The sequence below is a fragment of the Papio anubis genome, chromosome 13, assembly GCF_008728515.1.
Source record: "Papio anubis isolate 15944 chromosome 13, Panubis1.0, whole genome shotgun sequence".
In the NCBI taxonomy this organism is placed as follows: Eukaryota; Metazoa; Chordata; class Mammalia; order Primates; family Cercopithecidae; genus Papio; species Papio anubis.
This window is the reverse complement of record NC_044988.1, coordinates 20,043,054-20,061,738: the sequence shown is the minus strand read 5'-3', so window position 1 is coordinate 20,061,738 and position 18,685 is coordinate 20,043,054. Positions and strand designations below refer to the sequence as shown.

Below are 18,685 nucleotides of genomic sequence, written 5' to 3'. Positions count from 1 at the left end.
GTTAAAAAGCCCTGATGCAGGAACATGCTTGGCCTATTTGAGAAACAGCAAAACTAGTGTGCCTGGAGTAGAGTGAGGAACGGGGAAAGTTGACAAAGACGTTACCAGGGAACATGCAGGGGATCACATCACGTAGAACTTGGCAAGCCTCTGTAAGGACTTAGGCTTGTGCTTAAGATGAGAGGCCATTGAAAGGTTTTGAGCCAGAGAAATGTGAGCTGGCTGCTGCCTTGAGGCCTAACCACAGGGGACTAGGGTGGAAACAACACTTAAAAGGCTTTTGCAGTAATCCAGGTGAGTGATGATGGTGATTTGAGTGATAATGGTGATTCGACTATTACAGTACTAGAGGTTATGTTCTGTATGTATTTTAAAGGTAGTGTTAATAGGATTGGTTGATAAATTGGATGCAGGATATGAAGGAAAGAGAATCGTGAAGAATAATTCTGAAGTTTTTATGTGTAGCACTGGAAGGGTGAGGTTGTCATTCTTTTTAGGGAAAGAGAGGGTATTAGACATTTCCTTTTGAATATATTAAGCTTACAATATCTCTTAGACATCCAAATGAAGACATCACGTCATTGTTGAGTAGAGGAATTTGAAGTATAAGAGAAAGATCCAAGCTAGAGGTAAAAATTCAAGATTTGTGAGCCTATAATAAGGTGTTTGAAACCATGAGATTGGATCACCAAGGGAATGAGACGGAAAAGAGAAAAATAAGGTCCAAGAACTTGGCTTTTAGGCACACCATCTCTTAGAAGTTGGGGAAATGAGGAAGACCCAGAAAAGGAGACTAAAAAGAAATGGTCATTAAGTTACCTAAAAAATGTTGTCAATTTCTACAAAAAAGGTAGCTGGGTTTTTGATGCAGATGGCATTGAATCTGTAGTTCCATTTGGGGAGTGTAGCTATCTTAACAGTATTATCTTTTATTCCATGAAAATGCAACATCTTTCCATTTATTTAGGTCTTCTTGAATTGCTTTCAATAATGTTTTACAGTTTGTAATGTGCAAGTCTTATACTTCTTTTTAAAAACTTATTCCTAACTATTTTATTTTTGATGCTGTTTTAAATGGAATTGTTTTCTTAATTTTATTTTTGGATTGTTTATTGCTGGTGTGTTGAATCCAACTTTTTTTTTTTTAATATTTATCTGAGTTTCTGCAATCTTACTAAACTTGTTTATTAGCTCTAATGGTTTTGTGGGTTCTTTTGGGGTTTCTATATGAAAGAGTGTATCCTCTGAGAACTAAGGTAACTTTACTTCTTCCTTTCTGATCTGGATGCTTTTTTTTCTTGCCTAGTTGTCCTGGCTAGAACCTCTAGTACAATGTGAACTAGAAGTGCTGAGAGAATAGACATGCCTATATTGCTTCTAATCTTAGGGGGAAAGCTTTCAGATGTTTGCCATTAAGTGGATGTTAGCTATAGGTTTTTGTGTCTTTGTGTCTTTATCATGGAAAGATGTTAGATTTTATCAAATGCTTTTTCTGTATCATTAAGTTGATAATTGTGTTTTCCTTTGTTTTATTAATGCAGTATAATACATTATTTGAGTCTGATCTTAAACCAATATTGCACACCTGGGATAAGTCCCATTTGGACATAATGTCTAATCATTTTTGTATTTTACTGGACTTGGTTTGATAGTATTTTGTCAAATATTTTTGTGTGCATATTTATAAGGGATATTGGTCTGTGGTTTTCTTGTGATGTCTTTGCCTGATTGGGGTATCAGGGTAATATTGTCCTCACAGAATGATTTAGGAAGTGTTCCCTCCTCTTCAAATTTTTGGAAGACTTTGTGGAGCATTGATGTTAATTAAAAAAAAATTAGGAGAATTGATCAGTGAAACCATCTGACTCTTACTTTTATTTCTGGTGAGTTTTAAAATTACAAATTCACTCTCTTTACTTGGTAAAGGCCTAGTTAGGCTGTTTCTTGAGTCATTGTCAGTAGTTTTTATAGGAATTTGTTCAGTTCATCTAGATGATCTAATTTGTTGATATATATTTATTGATCATAGTAAATATTTACTAGTATTCTCATATAATTATTTTTCCCTTATGTAGTATTTATTCCTAGTATTCCCTTGTAATTATTTTTTGTTTCCGTAAGATTGGTAGTAGTATTCCCTCTTTAATTCCTGTTATTAATAATTTGGGTCTTCTTTTTTTTCTTTATCTGTTTAGTTGATGGCTTGTCATTTTTGTTGTCCTTTTCAAAGAACCAGTTTTTAGTTTCATTGATTATATTTTTTCTATTCTCTATTTCTTTTATCTCTGCTCTAATTTTTATTATTTTCTTCCTTCTGCTAGCTTTAGGTTTAGTTTGCTTTTTCTACTTCTCAACTTGTGAAGTTATATTATTGATTTCAGACCTTCTTTTTTAATGTAGACATTCACATTTATAAATTTCCCTCTGAGCACTGTCTTTGCTGCATCTTATAAGTTTTGGTATATTGTATTTTTGCTTTTATTTGTTTCAAAGTAGTGAATTTCTCTTGTGATTTTTTTCTTTGACATTTTGTTATTTATGCTTCTATGTTTTAATTTTCACACACTTTTAAATTTCATAAATTTCTCTTATTTACGCATTTCTAGTTTTCTTATGTGTGGTCAGATATCATACTTGTATATTTTCAGTACTTTTTTTTTTTCCTTTTTTTTTGAGATAGAGTCTCACTCTGTTGCCCAGGCTGGAGTGCAGTGGCGTGATTTTGGCTCACTACAACTTCTGCCTCCCAGGTTCAAGCGATCCTCCTGCCTGAGCCTCCTGAGTAGCAAAAGGCACACACCATACCCAGCTAGTTTTTTTTGTTTTTTTTTTTTTGAGACAGAGTTTCACTCTTGTTGCCCAGGCTGGAGTGCAATGGTGCGATCTCAGCTCACCGCAACTTCTGCCTCCCAGGTTCAAGCAATTCTCCTGCCTCAGCCTCCCTAGTAGCTGGGATTTCAGGCATGTGCCACCACACCTGGCTAATTTTGTATTTTTAATAGAGATGGGGTTTTTCCATGTTGGTCAGACTGGTCTCGAACTCCTGACCTCAGGTGATCCACCCGCCTCAGCCTCCCAAAATGTTGGGATTACAGGCATGAGCCACCGCGCCTGGCCATTTTTGTATTTTTAGTAGAGATGAGGTTTCACCATGTTGGCCAGGCTGGTCTTGAACTCCTGACCTCAAGTGATCTGCCCACCTGGGCCTCGCCAGAGTGCTGGGATTATAGGCGTGAGCCGCTATGCCTGGCCTGTTTTCAGTAGTTTTATATTTACATTCAATGTTAGCCAAAAGGCCAAGAAGCAAGTGCTAATTTTGTGTTATAGAGACATGTTTTATGACCTAATCTATAGCTAATACTGAATAATGTTCCATTCCACTTGAGAAGAATATATATTCTGCTGTTATTGGTTTGAATGTTCTATAGACGTCTGTTAGGTCTAGTGGATTATAGTGTTCAAGTTCTCTTTTTTCCTTGTTGATCTTTTATCTAGTTGGTATCCATTTTTGAAAATAGGGTGCTGAAATCTTCCACTATTATGGTGGTATTGCCTTTTTGTCTTTTAAATTCTTAGTTTTTGTTTCATGTATTTGGGGCCTTTTTTGTTAACTGCTTATATGTTTATAATTTTTTTTCTTTTTGATGGATTGACCCTTTTTCATTATAAAATGCCCTTCTTTGTGTCTAACAAGAATTTTTTTAAAGGCTGTTTTTTTCTGACATTAGCATAGCCACTCCAGCTTTCTTTTAGTTACTGTTCACTTTGCATATGTTTTTTCCTTTTTAGTTGCAACCAGTTTGTGTCTTTGACTCTAAACCAAGTCTCCTGTGGATAGTGTATTGTTAGGTCATATTTTTAAATCTATTCTGTTTTTATTTTTTTACTTATTTATTTTTTGAGATGGAGTCTCGCTCTGTCGCCCAGGCTGGAGTGCAGTGGCGTGATCTCGGCTCACTGCATCCTCCGCCTCCCAGGTTCAAGTGATTCTTCTGCCTCAGCCTCCCAAGTAGGTGAGACTACAGGCACATGCCGCCACGCCTCGCTAATTTTTGTATTTTTAGTAGATACGGGGTTTCACCATATTGGCCAGGCTGGTCTCGAACTCCTGACCTCGTGATCCACCCACCTCAGCCTCCCAAAGTGCTGGGATTACAGACGTGAGCCACCATGCCTGGCCCTATTCTGTTTTCAGTTGGAGAATTTATTCATATGTATATGCTCATGCATGTGTATACATTATGTTAACGGTCCCCAGCCTTTTCGGCATCAAGGTGTGGTTTCGTGGAAGACAATTTTTCCACAAACCAGAGAGGAGGGATAGTTTGAGGATGTAACTCTTCCACCTCAGATCATCAGGCTTTAGTTAGATTCTCATAAGGAGTGTGTACCTATATCCCTCACATGGGCAGTTGACAATAGGGTTCGCCTTCTTATGAATATTTGATGCTGCTGCTGATCTGACAGGAGGTGGAGCTCAGGCAGTGAAGCTTGCTCGCCACTACTCACCTTCTGCTGCGCTACTCAGTTCCTAACAGGCCACGGACCAGTACTGGTTCAAGTCCCAGGGGTTGGGGACCTCTTAATAAATATTTGTTGAATATGTGATACTTGTTGAGTGAACAAATTGAGTGGTCACTTATGACCAAATAAGCAAAAATGTTAAATCTAATACTACCATAAGCAGTATACAGTATGTGTTTTTTGTTTTTTTGGTTTTTTTTTTTAGACAGGGTCTCACTCTGGCATCCTGATTGGAGTGCAGTAGCTTGGGTCTCAAACTATCCTCCCACCTCAGCCTCCTGAGTGTCTGGCACTTCTAGTGCACACCACCATGTCTGACTAGTTTTTTATTTTTTGTGGAGTGGGGTATGTTGCCCAGGATTGGGGTATGTGTTTACAGTAATACACATCAAGCCCAGTAGGAATGTGAGAACTGTGAGAGTATTTGAACATTAGAAAACTATATAATGTGATTTATAACATTAATAGATTAAGGAAAATATACCATGGGATCAAAACAATGCCAGAAAAGAAATTCTTATTTAAAATTCATTGCCTATTTAAGATTTTCAAAAACAATAACAAAAAAGAACTGTTGGTAAACTAAAAGTAGCAATGAACTTTCTTGACTCGATAAGGGGTGCTTTAAAAAAAAAAGGTTGCTGATAACTATACTTGACAGAAAACTCTTAGAAGCTTTCCCTATAGTCAGGAATGAGACAAGGATGCTTGCAATCCCTTTTTGTTTCTAGCATTGAACTAAAGAAACTAGACAACGTAATAGGAAAAGAAAAAGCAGCAGTTGCTAATACTGTGATTATTATCACAAAGAAAGTTCAAGAGACTTAAACTTCTCTATAGTTCTGTATTTTTCTAGAGAACTTATACTATTTATGTTACAAAAACAATTTAAAATTAGAAAATGTTGTAATATTTTTATTTAATCTGAAATAAGATTGTTTTTAGTAATTGCATTTAAAGTTTATTTACAAGTTTTTGAATAATTTTTAAAATCAAGTCATTTTTTTTTTCCTCTAGAGCTACAGAGACTTCTGAAGTGGAGAGTCTGCGACCTCCTCGGTTCTTCAATGAAGATGGAGTTATCAGACCGTACAGGTTGAGGGATGGTACTGGAAATCAGATGTTACAGGTAAATTAAGAACTGTCTTATAAATTAAGATTAATTTAGTCAAGTTAGATTTTTTTTAAGTAGCCATTTAATATATATTAAATTATTTGGGCTTTTATCTATTTTGCTTAATTCCACTTATAAGTTTCTTATATTAGATTTTAAAGTACATTTATTTACTATAAGATTTTTTTTTCTTTTTTACAGGCATCAAAAAGTTTGATATGAAAAGTTAATGCATGACTTTGCAAGTGAAAGCCAACAGTAGATTTTAGTCTTAAAATTTACAAACTACGTACAGCTGTTTCAGTATTTTGAATACAAAGAAAAACCTTTTGTATTGGTAACTTTTAATAGGAATTTTAATGAATCTGGTTTTTTTATAGGGTATTCTTAGTTCTGCACTGGATTTGCTAGATTTGTTGAAAGCCTTTGTACCTTATATATCCTCATCATTGGTGGTACTTACTTAACCAATGAAACCATTTCTGTTGTGGGGTTATTAAACCACTGGTAGCTTTTATACTAGATATATAATCCTTATATCCAATTACACAAGCAGAAGGAAAAACAAAACTCAGGAACACTGCTATTGTGAATTACTCTTGGATTCTTGTGCTTTGCCTTTGAAAATGCTTAAATGGCCGTGACCCTCTTCCTGCTTTATTCTAGTGTAGTCTGTATAAAACTTGTGGGATTTAATAAGCAGTTCACATGCAAACCAGTATCTTTTAATAATAAAAAGTAGCTTCTGGAACAATAGATACTTTGAAGGTAGAATCTGTTTAGACAACTTTCTTACTTGGTAAATTTGACTTTTTAAAACCTGGATTATACTGTAGATAACTAGTAATCATATATAGGCTATACCAGTGTCATGTTGTTTCTGTGGTTTAGAGGTGGAATACTAAATTAAATCATTTGTTTGAAAAAAAACAAGGAATCATTATGTTATGTAGGGTTGCGGATACTCATGGTAGCAATAAACTATTGGAATATGAAGTTTCCTTTATAGTTTTAATATTTTAAATACTGTGATATTTAATGTGATCAGAGTAAAGATTTAAACTTCAGTATTTTACCTATTGTAGGACATATAGTATTGCATGAAATATACTTCTAACTCTTTCTCTGAGGCTTCTGTCTAATATGTTAAAATGTAACCGTAGAGTTAATATGCAATATTTAGTAAAGTGATTTTATACTGTATTTAAAATGTTTTTAAAGCATCAAAATAATTGTGTATTGGGATAGAACTGGTAATCTATTAAGAGGTTGTGCTCTAATGGACAGATTGTACAGTCTCCACAATGACAGTGTATCGTTCTTTGGAAGGTAGTAAATTTGCAGAAGTCACTTGTGACTGATACAGTCGAAACGTGTATTTCTACCCAATACCTACCTTCCCTTGTTAGAACACAATTAACAACTTACTAACATTTTACTAGACTAAAAATCAGATATAGTATGAAGTAAGGATGAGCATTGAGGAGAGTTTAGGAATATATCCTCATTATAAGTGAGCTCGTTATAATAACCCACAAGGAAGCCATGAGATACCAATAATTTGATTTCAGTGACAAGTACATACCTTCCCATTGTTTTCTGAAGGTTTAAACTTTGAGATGTAAAAACATGACTTTTGACTGTGTACTTTTAAAGATACATATTTATTTTTAATAGGTCAGTCTCATCATTAATCGCTAAAAGAGCTATTTAAATGACTAAAAACCACAGCGCTTGTTAGCCGTTACTTGTTCAGCAAGCATTTACACAGTATTAGCTGAAATATTTGGGTTCACCAAGTACCTTGGGATGTTGCAGTTAGCATTTTTTTCTTACAGGTATAAAAAGTGGATTGTTGTTTTGGTGGTAGTGGGTTGTTTTTTTTTTTTTTAAATCAAAGCTCTAGTATATTATTAGCAAACACTTTAAAAATATGTAAATACCAGTACTATGGAAAATAATTAGCTGACACATAAACTGGATTTAAAATCCATCTCATCTGCTTAGATTTTATGTAAGTGATATAATGAAGGTGCCTTAAAATATTTGATACTTTCAAATGTTTCTCATGTTATTTTCTTATTTTCCAAAAAAGGTGTATTCACTAAATTGTATACACTCATATAGTGATTAAATATAAAATACATTGTTCTATTGTGCACCTTTCTATCTAGAAGGTAGTACATTATTACAGTGTTTCCTGCTGGTCAAAGTTGCCTATTAGAGAAATAGAATGGTAATTTTAATATAGTCACAGAATACCTTATTGATATCATCAAACCAATTTATACATTGAGTTTGTACCAACTAGTGGAATTGTCTTAGGTCTATTAAGTTATGGAATATTATATCCATAATTACAGCCTGAGTCATAGCTGAAAAAATCTGCTTTAAAATTATTCTCACTCTTTGAACATTTCATAATCTTACATGTTTTCAAGCAATTTGCCATACTTTACTAACCTTTGTGCTTCTTCTTTCCTTTGCCATGCTTACAGAAAATTCAGTTCTGCAGGGAGTGGATTATGGCTCACAGTAGCAGTAGTGATGATGATGATGGTGATGATGATGAGTCAGATCTAAACCGTTAAAATTCATATGTTCTTTATTTTACTTGGAATGTTTCATTACCATGTTTTGTATGACTTACACCATAATGCCCATGTGTCCATTTAGAGGGAGGTAAAACACGTTTTCTTTTCAAATGTTTTCCTACACATCTTCATAAAGCAAAATAATTGTATTCTTTAAGCACAGAAAAAAAATGTATCTTACATCCAAAGTAGGGCATCCAACATATTATAGATTTGCTTATAGCTTTGTATTACATAGTTTGTCTTTAAGATTTCAAGTTAGACTTAAATATAATTTTGATGTTCACTGGTTTTATTTTAGATTACCTTCTTATTTGTTAGCAAAATGCCTTTTTTTAATGGTCTCTGTAAATTTTCTGGGTTTTAATGTAATGCCACTGTGTGAAAAAAAAAGGAAGAAAATAGTAATAGTCATTTAATGTTTTATATTTATTATTTTAAAGATATTTTTGTCAAATTTCTTTTAATAATAATAAACATATGCAATCTAAAGCAGTGTGAATTTGTTGTTCTATCCCCAAATCATATAGATTGAACTACTATTATAAAAAAACAGTCATGGCCTCTCATGGAAGGTTAGATAGTAAAATAATTTATAGTCTGAGAATTAAAAAAAGCCGTTCTTTCATGTCTTTGCTTTACTCTTTATTGTTTTGTTTCACTTATTTTTTGTGAAACAATAAACAAAGTTGGTTTTAATAGTCCTTATAGTCACTTATTAATTTTTATATGCATCTACTGTATTTCTATTATGAATTCAGAATATTTGGAAACTTCTATCGTAAACTATATATATTTTTTCTGTGTAATGTTAGGGAAAATGTTACATATATCTCTGAAAGATCCAGTAGTAAATATATTTTATGTTTTGTGTAATAAAGGTTTTTTAAAAAATTTCAACATAGATGAAACTGTCCTGTTTCTCTAGTATATCAGATGTACATTAAAAAAATTCTATGTAAATGATCATTGGTAATTAGAATGTTTAATCCCTATGACTGCTGTGCTTTCGGATCAACAAAGGAACATTTATCTAGACTTCTGCTAATCGTGTTGCTTATACTGAGCTTCCGCTGTAGTAGGTAGCTGGCCTACTACAGCGGAAGCTCAGTATAAGCAACTGGTAATTTAATTTAACTGATTCAGCACATGATTTCTTAGTCTTCTCTAATTCTTAGGTTTATCAAGTTTTATTTCTATAAATCATTCGCTGTGTTTTTTGAAAGTGACTACTTTAAATTTGAAAATATTGAGATTACTGCAAAAAAAAACTGAAAAAAAATCAGCTGTTTTGAAATTTCTTCCTATGCAGAATTCATTCAAATTAAATAGAAATCAAGGTTACGTATGTAAAATTTGTTTGAAAACAAACTTACTAATATGTAAACATCAAAAAGTTCTTTTTGAAAACTATTATGTAAACATCAAAAATTCAATTATTGTTTTAATCGCTGTAGTATTTTTATCTTTTTAGAATAAGTAAATAAAAATAGTGACCATTAAAATAGTCACTACTAGTATCGGATGCTGACTTTGTATTTGTTGCACACCCACTCCTCTCTCACCCTGGGCCAGAATCAAACAAAACTTACTGCTCCTTCTAAAATCTAGAAAGAATACTGCCTAGTTTTGTATTTTGTGTATACCTAAGGAAGGAAGAGTCTGGAAGTTTCTTCATTGTCTTCTTACATTCCAACTTTGCTAGGCACAAGGCCTTTGTAAAAGAGACTGTGGAACTACTTGTTTGCAAGACATTTCCCAAATTTACTGTGTTTGGCCTGTGACAATTTCATGGAATGGGATTCATAAAGATGATCTTAACCTTTCATTCCTTAAGAATTTATCGGAAAAAAAAGTTGTGGTTAGCAGTGATTTACCGTTTTCATGAAAAGAAAATCGGAGGTAGGATTACGTTTATTTAAGATATCTTCAACAGTAAAAATATTTTAGATATTATTCTAGTAACTAGTAAACATTGCTCATGTGGTATTAGAGTTTCATCATTCTTCAGTTTTTAGCCCTTAGAGATGAAATGTGCTCTTTAACAGTGTAATTGCCCTGGTTTTTCTGCCACCGTGAAATTATCTTTTCAAGCCTCTTTGAGGGCAGGTATTAATTGTGTTCCAGTTTTGAAAAAAAAACTTTTTTTTTTTTTTTGCTTTTACTAGAGAAAAATTCAAGACAGAATTGCTCTTTTGTTTTACACCATTGTTCTCTTGATGGAGATAGAGGATCTAGACAAAAATATACTTAATTCTTATCAAATATATAGAAAATGAAATTATATTTGGATTTTAATAAGATGAACTCTTCTTTTGTTTATCAGTGGCTCTATAATTAGCTAGAACTTTTAAAATGGTGGTATCTAACAGGAAAGTCTAGTGAGAAAGCTATGTTTGAAAATTGATTATGTAATGCCACACCTTTCCATATGCTTTAACTTCATTTATGTTCCAGATTTCTGCACGATAATTGCTTATGTATAGAAAATGGGAAGGAAGGTTCTCTTCCCTAAGGGAGTGATTACCCTAGAGGTTCCTTATTTTGCTTTGTGTCTGCCTGACACTTGAGTAACATATTGAAAACTGGCAGGAAGAAAAATTTGTAAAAAAATCTGTAATTGTGGACACTCATAACCATGGATAAATAATCTAAGCCTGTAAATGAAATTAATTAGTACTCACATTGGATATAGATAAAACAAATGTAAATTCAGAATAATATTGCCAGTTTTCAGTATTATAGAAAAGGAAGTCAATTTTTAATTTGTTTATTTAAAATAATCAATATTTTATAAATTTTAGTTTTTGAAACTATTCAAAACACGTATCACTGATGCAGTGTTGGATGTTGATTTTAAGTTCAGGTTATTTAAATGTACAGCTGGAGCCATTGCATACTTATGACGAAGACATCAATATTCAATATGAAAAATACTCTGTTGTTTCTGTGTCTCAAGATGATAAATGACTGCTATAGTAGCTACTAGTTTGTCTGATTTAAGTCTTGTAATGAAATTTTGCAATCAGCTTTTTTATGGTGGTGGGAGAAGGACCAGAAACAGCCATCCCAACTGTTACTGAGTATTTTCTACTGCATCTTCAAACTTCAGCTTTTTGTTTCCGAGATTTCCTTGCAAAATAGTAAAGAGTCTTATGGATCTAAATCAGGTGACATTAAGTGTACACACATTATTTAGCTCAAATAATAATTATGATGGATATGTGAAAATGTTAATTTTATTTATTCCGGCACCTTTGGAATAAATGGAGATCAATTAAAAATGCTTATGCTGTTAATCATTAATATTAGTGAATGAATTTGTGAATTCATAAAGTACAGTCAGTACAGCCAGCATTATACAAAACAGAAAGTCCTGCATCAAAGGAAAGTAAAACAATTTCAAATAGGTCTGTGTTAAGAGAACTAATTAGAATAATTTATGATTTTCATAGGGATTTATTGTCTGGTTTGTTTTAACATGGCAGAATATTTATCATTCTCCATAAGTAGTATTATTTAGCAGTTATTCCATAGCAACCAATATATAGCAACAATCTACCTCCAAATATCAATTTTAAAACACACGTTTAACAGTGTTATAAAACTGGCTTTTGATGAATCTTCTTCATTGCTTACACATGTTTTAAGCAATGAAATTGTAAAGATTTCTACTGAATTGCATTATGCCATTCTTCTAGATCTTAGAGATCCTCAAATATGTGACCACTGAAAATATTATAGGCATTATTTTTGTTTTTTAAAAACATAACCAGGATAGTCAGAGATTTAGCTAAGTATATTCAATTTATCTTAATTGAGCATGTTATATTTTTCTTCTATAAATTATCATTTATCAGTAATCTGTTAACTACATTATGTCTACAAAGGTTTTCTGAGTATATTCAATAAAACTTGGCATTTCTATGAATTAAAAATTTTACAGACTTGCATTGCCATGGAAAAAGCTAAAAACTTCCTGTGAATCCATTTGCTGACATTGATTCTCAGTTGACTTTAGTATTTTATAAAGATAGGAAATTTTTCAACATTAGTTATTTTCTACATTAAGTAGATTATTTTCTTCATTAAAGTATGCTCATAGAGAAAAGCAGGAAACTATAGAAAAGAAAAAAAATATCCTTTCTCCCCACCATTTATGGTATATTTCCTTTTTAAATTTTTTATTCACCTGGTTATGACCCAAAAGTATACATTGCTATTTTATGTTTTACTACATATTTTTATAAGCAGCAGCATTAACTTCTAAAGATTAAAAAAAGCATACCGCTCCTAGAAATATCCCCAGTTGGAAACCTAGTCTTTATTTATGGAGCACGTAAAGACCTAGCAGAACTCTTTTTTTTTTTTTTTTTTTGGAGACAGAGTTTCACTCTGTTCCCCATGCTGGAGTGCAGTGGCTTGAATAAGTTCACTGTATCCTCAAACTCTGGACCCAAGTAGTCCTCCTGCTTCACCCTCCCAAGTAGCTGGGACTACAGGCATGCACCACGATGCCAGGCTGATTTTTAAAAATGTTTTGTAGAGACAGGGTCTTGCTATCTGGCCCGGGCTGGCCTTGAACTCCTGAGCTCAAGCGATCCTACCACTTCAGCCTCCCAAAGTGTTGGGATTTCAGACGTGATCCATTGCTCTGGGTTTTTTGTTTGTATACCTAATGTAGAAGCTTTTTTCTTTTTCGTTAAACATTTCTACCTTTTGACTCTATTCTTTTTAAAAAATGTTTCTTCCCTTTAAATAAATCTTTTAAAATGTGTATGCCTGGGTATGTGTGTATATAAAATTCCTGTGTCCTTCATTGTGTCTGAATGTTGACAGCTGAGTTGTCCTGTGGGTGTAGTATAAGTGTGTTCTTAAACATTTCAGGTATTTTTGAATTTATCTATGTTGTCTTTGAATCCTTTACGGAAATACTATAACTGCCATCATGGAAGTTGTTACAGAAGGGAGGCTGTTTTTGTGTCTTGTTTATTTCTTTTCTTTCAGAAATTACAGATGTTTATAATTAGCTTCAAACACTGCCTTAATAGCAATTGGAAGATAACTGCCTTCAGCCGACGTGGTCTTTCCCTTTACTTCAGGAGGAGAATGACTACTAATCTGGAAGGAAGGGCTTACTATAGCAGGCAGATCACCAGAGTAGTGCCGAACACTTCCTGGCTTCATCTGAAAATTTGAGTAAGTGGACAAGAACTAGGAGCCAAAGGCTATTGGACTTCACTCTTCATTTTATAGCTCTTCCTCTCCAGAAGGATACTTCTGAATGGGATGAGAACACTGAAGAGAGCCAAATTGTGTTATTCAGGCAAATTAGAATTCTTAGCATCTCAAATAAAGCAGATTCCATGGAAAAGATTTCCATGGATTTTTGGATACAATTATCATACCTTACTAGTATGATACTTACAAAGTCTCTCTTGGAGAGACTTTGTCACATTATTTTCAAAGGCCTAAATATTGAACATTTAATAGTGTGTACCACTATATTTTGGACCAGTAGAGTCCAAAATAGAGTAACGAACCCCACTTAGAACCTTCCAGTGTTATATAAAAATAATTTTTGAATAAGATTTTGAAATAAATTATGTCTTCCTCTGGTGGCGATGATTCCACTTCGTGGAGGTTCAGGTTTTTTCTTTCATCTCAAGTGTAAAATTTATTCATTTCCCACCGCCCCCAACACCCCACCCCCGGCCTGTCCCTCTCTTTTTGTTGTTGTTACTTGTTGTCAAGACAAGGTCTCACTCTTGCCCAAGCTGGAGTGCAGTGGTGCGATCATAGCTCACTGCAGCCTTAAACTCCTAGGCTCAAGTGATCCTCTCACCTCAGCCTCCCAAGTAGCTGGGTTTATAGACACGAGCCACTGCACCTGGCCTAATTCTCTATTTTTAATTCAGGAACTTAAGTGAGATGAGTTTGATTTCTAGATCTTTCAGTTTGTCATCATTGCATCCCTTAAATTTGTAAATATATTAAGAAAGGATAAATGCTACTGTAATAGAAAATTCAATACATTATAACATTCAAAGAAATCCTCAAATGTTAAGCCCAGGTAGGTTCAATTTGAGTCTTACAAAGATCTGTCAATACAGCTAAAAGTGCAGTAAGTATTAGCCAGAAGGTCTGCAGCCTTAATTAAGCTAAAGTTGCTAAATTCTGATACAGGACTCAACTCATGATTTCTCTACTGATGTGATAGAGCTCTACCCAGTAACTTCCCCTAGTTACCTTGGATAGACACAAAGATTCTCAGCATAAGGTGAGTTTAGTAAAGCTCATTCAGAAATATTTGTGTGTGTGTACATGGGTGCTGTAACAATAACATTGTTAGAAAACTAGTATACGTTATGAAAAGTCTATTTTTTATTGGCCAAATGTTCTGTGAAAGGATACATTCACTTGCCAAATGAAACAGTTATGCAAAATCAAATTAGAGGCCTCTTCGCTCATCTGAAAACAAAATTTAATGTCATCTATTAAAGGAAGCACCGTGTTTTTTGGTGTTCTGTTTGTTTTTGTTGGTTAAGAATCTTTTGTTTTAAATTCAAATGAAATTGATATCCTAGTCACTTCTAATGATGACTCTAATGAATTGTAATGGTAATTTTTCAGTGAAAATTTATCACTGTAAAGAACCCTACGGAAGCACTGTAAAGAAATATACATTTAGACATTTCTGTGATACTTCAAGTCTAAAGTAGTTTGAGTTAGAGATCTTATGAAGATGCAGTGTTGGAATACAAATGTGGGAGACTGAACATTTCATGTAAAGTTAATCTTTCTGGAATAAGTTGCCAAAAGAATAAAATGCATGGTCATATATATATATCTATATTCATATAGATATATATGTATTTGAATTTTTGCTGGCTTTATTTGGTAGCATAGTTTATATGAATACAAAGAAAAGATTTAATGCCATGTATTCATTTCTTCTACAAGTCTTTGTTATACTTCTGTTTATTATGTATTCAGACACTCTTGTAGATAGTAGAGTTACAGCCCTGAAGAGAGTATTGAAGGTTCTTGCTCATCTCTCATGAGCTTATAATTGTAGTGAGCTTTATGGGGCATAAAACACATGCTACGTTAGAGGCCAACCCTGTAATGTCAGATCTTCACAGTCTCGTTCCTGTTTGTTGTGCAGCTGCTATATGCAAGGCTCTGAAGAACATTAGGAATCAAAGACACCTAAGATATGACCCATCTTCCACAGAGATAATGATCCCTAGGTATTACATGAACTAGAAGCATTGCAAGAGACATGATACAGTTTGTGAGATATCTAAATCCATATACCAATGAACTGTTAAAATGAGATCCCACTGAGTCTACTGGAATATATATAGTTCTTCTGTGCTAATTCATTTTGTTAATAAAAATTTTTTTGAGATATAGCAATACCCTGTGGCTAAGGGCCTGGATTCTGGAGCCAAGTAAACCTGAGTTCAATTGTAGCCTTTTTCTTTTACTAGAGTTATTATTTTTTATTATGCTTATCTGACCTCAGTTTCCAGGTTGTAAAATAGAGATAATTGTAGTGCCTATCTTGGTGGTGGTGCTGGGGTTAGAACAAATGAGGTAATGTATATACAGTCATAGCTCAGAGATATTGCAAGTTCAGTTCCAGACCACCAGAATAAAGCAAATACGGCAACAAAGCAAGTCACTTGAATATATTTGTTCTCCAGTGCATGTAAAAATTGTTTACAATGTAGGCTATTATGTATGCAATAACATTATGTGGTTAAAAAATATATATATATGCACCTTAATTTAAAAATACATAATTGCTAAAAAAAAAAAAAAAAAAAATCCTGATGATCATCTGAAGCATTCAGTGAGTCCATCTTTTTGCATGCCTGATGTTGATGGTTGCTGACTGATTAGGATAGGGATTCCTGAAGGTCGGGGTAGCTGTGGTAATATCTTAAGATGAAGTTTGCCACATTGATTGGCTCTTCCTTTCATGAAAGATTTATCTGTAGTATTTGATGCTGTTTGGTAGCATTTTACCCACAATAGAACTTCTTTCAAAATTGGAGTTAGTCCTCTCAAACCCTACTGCTGCTTTATCAGTTATTTTTACAGAATAATCTAAATCCTTTGTTGTCATTTAAACAATCATAGAATCTTCCCCGAGAATAGATTCCATCTCAAGAAACCATTTTCTTTGCTCATCCATAAGAAGCAGTTTCTCATTTGTTCAAGTTTTATCATGAGATTGTAACAATTCAGTTACCTCTTCATGCTGCACTTCTAATCCCCTTGCTATTTGCACCGTATCTGCAATTACTTCCTCCACTGAAGTCTTGAACCCTCAAAGTCATCCATGATGGCTGGAATCCACTTGTTCCAAACTCCTGTTACTATTGATATTTTGACCTTGTTTTGTGAATCACAGATGTTTTTAATGGCACCTAGAATAGTGGATCCTTTCCATAAGTTTTCAATATACTTTGACCAGATCCATCAGAAGAATCACTCCCCCTGGCAGCTATAGCCTTACAAAATGTATTTCTTAAATACTAAGGCTTGGAAGTTGAAATTACTGTTTGATCCATGGGGGCTGTGGAATGGATGGTTGTGTTAGCAGGCATGAAAATGACATTAATCTTGTATATCTTCATCAGAGCTCTTGAGTGACTAGGTGCATAGTCAATGAGCCGTAATACTTTTTTGAGTGATAGCTCTCAACAGCGGGCTTAAAATATTCAGTAAACCATGCTGTAAACAAATGTGCTGTCATCTGGGCTTTGTTGTTGCATTTATACAGCATAGGCAGAATAGCTCTAGTGTAATTCTTAAGGACCCTAGGATTTTTTTCTTTTTTTTCTTTTTTTCTTTTTCTTTTTCTTTTGAGACAGAGTCTTGCTTTGTCGCCCAGGTGGAGTGCAATAGTGCAATCTCGGCTCACTGCAACCTCCACCTCCTGGGTTCAAGCAGTTCTCCTGTCTGGGCCTCCTGAGTAGCTGGGATTACAGGCGCCTGCCACCACATGGGCTTTAGTAGAGATGGGGTTTCACCATGTTGGCCAGCCTGGTGACAATCTCCAGACCTCAGGTGATCCACCCACCTCGGCCTCCCAAAGTGCTAGGATTACAGGCATGAGCCACCACACCCAGCACTTTATTTATTTATTTATTTATTTATTTGATAGAGTCTTGCTCTGTCTCCCAGGCGGGAGTGCAGTGATACAGTCTTGGCTCACTGCAGCCTCAAACTCCCAGGCTTAGTTGATCCTCACACCTCAGCCTCTTGAGTAGCTGAGACTACAGGCATGTGCCACCACAACTGGCTAATTTTTTAAAAATTTCTTGTAGAGATGGGGGTTTCACCATGTTGCCCAAGCTAGTCCTGAACTCTTATGCTCAAGTGATCCACCCGCCATGGCCTCCCAAAGTGCTGGAATTACACACGTGAGCCACCTCACCTGGCCAGGGCCCTAGGATTTTTGGAATGGAACATTGGCTTCAACTTAAAGTCACCAACTGCACCAGGCATGGTAGCACCCACCTGTTGTCCCAGCTATTTGGGAGGCTGAGGCAAGAGGATCCCTTGAGCCCAGAAGTTCGAGTCCGGGTTGGGCAACATAGCAAGACCATGTCTCTAAAGAAAATGAAGTCACCAGCTTCACTAGCCCCTAAAAAGAGAATCCAACTGTCCTTTGAAGCTTTAAAACCAGGCATTGACCTCTCTAGCTATGAAAGTCCTGGATAGCATCTTTCAATAGAAGTCTGTCTCATCTATGTTGAAAATCTGTAGTTTAGTGAAGCCACTGTCGTCAGTAATCTTAACTAGATCTTCTGGATAACCTGCTGCAGCTACTTCATCAGCACTTGCTGCTTCACCTTGTGCTTTTTGTGTTACGTAGATGAATTCTTTCCTTAAACCTCATGAACCAACCTCTGCTAGCTTCAACTTTTCTTCTGCAGTTTCCTCACCTCTCTCAGCCTTCATATAATTGAAGAGAGTTAGGGCCTTGCTCTGGATTAGGCTTTGGCTTGAAGAAATGTTGTGGCTGGTTTATCTTCTATCCAGACCACTAAAACTTTCTCCATATCAGCAGTCAGGCTGTTTTGCTTTCTTATAATTCTTGTGTTCACTGGAGTAACACTTTCATAATACTTCCCTTCAAGAACTTTCCCTTTGCATTCAAAATTGGCTGTTTGGTACAAGAGGTACTACCTTTCAGCCTAACTCAGCTTTTGACATGCCTTTCTCACTAAGCTTGGTCGTTTCTAGCTTTTGATTTAAAGTGATGGACATGTAACTCTTCATTTCACTTGAACACCTAAGGGTCATTGTAGGGCTGTTAATTGGCCTAATTTCAATATTGTTACTCAGGTAATAGACTCAAGGAGAGGGAGAGGATTTGGGAAACGTCCAGTCGGTGGGGCAGTCAGAACACACACATTTATAGATTAAGTTC

The 18,685-nt window shown here is 34.7% G+C and overlaps 1 protein-coding gene across 9 annotated transcripts in view; it reads left to right on the top strand.

Annotated features, from left to right (window-relative positions):
* The window catches only part of VPS13A (vacuolar protein sorting 13 homolog A), a 256,982-nt gene that overhangs the window by 209,721 nt on the left and 28,576 nt on the right, over positions 1-18,685 (top strand). For 3 of the 9 annotated variants that reach the window (XM_017949941.3, XM_017949938.3, XM_021927562.2), the window contains one exon: positions 5,542-5,653. In XM_017949941.3, coding sequence (XP_017805430.2) covers positions 5,542-5,653 — 112 coding nt within the window. Of the gene's footprint in view, positions 1-5,541; positions 5,654-5,839; positions 8,725-13,334; positions 13,432-14,418; positions 14,513-18,685 lie in introns of those variants that run through there. The other 6 variants (XM_017949942.2, XM_017949939.2, XM_017949943.3 and 3 more) reach the window with 4 other exon arrangements.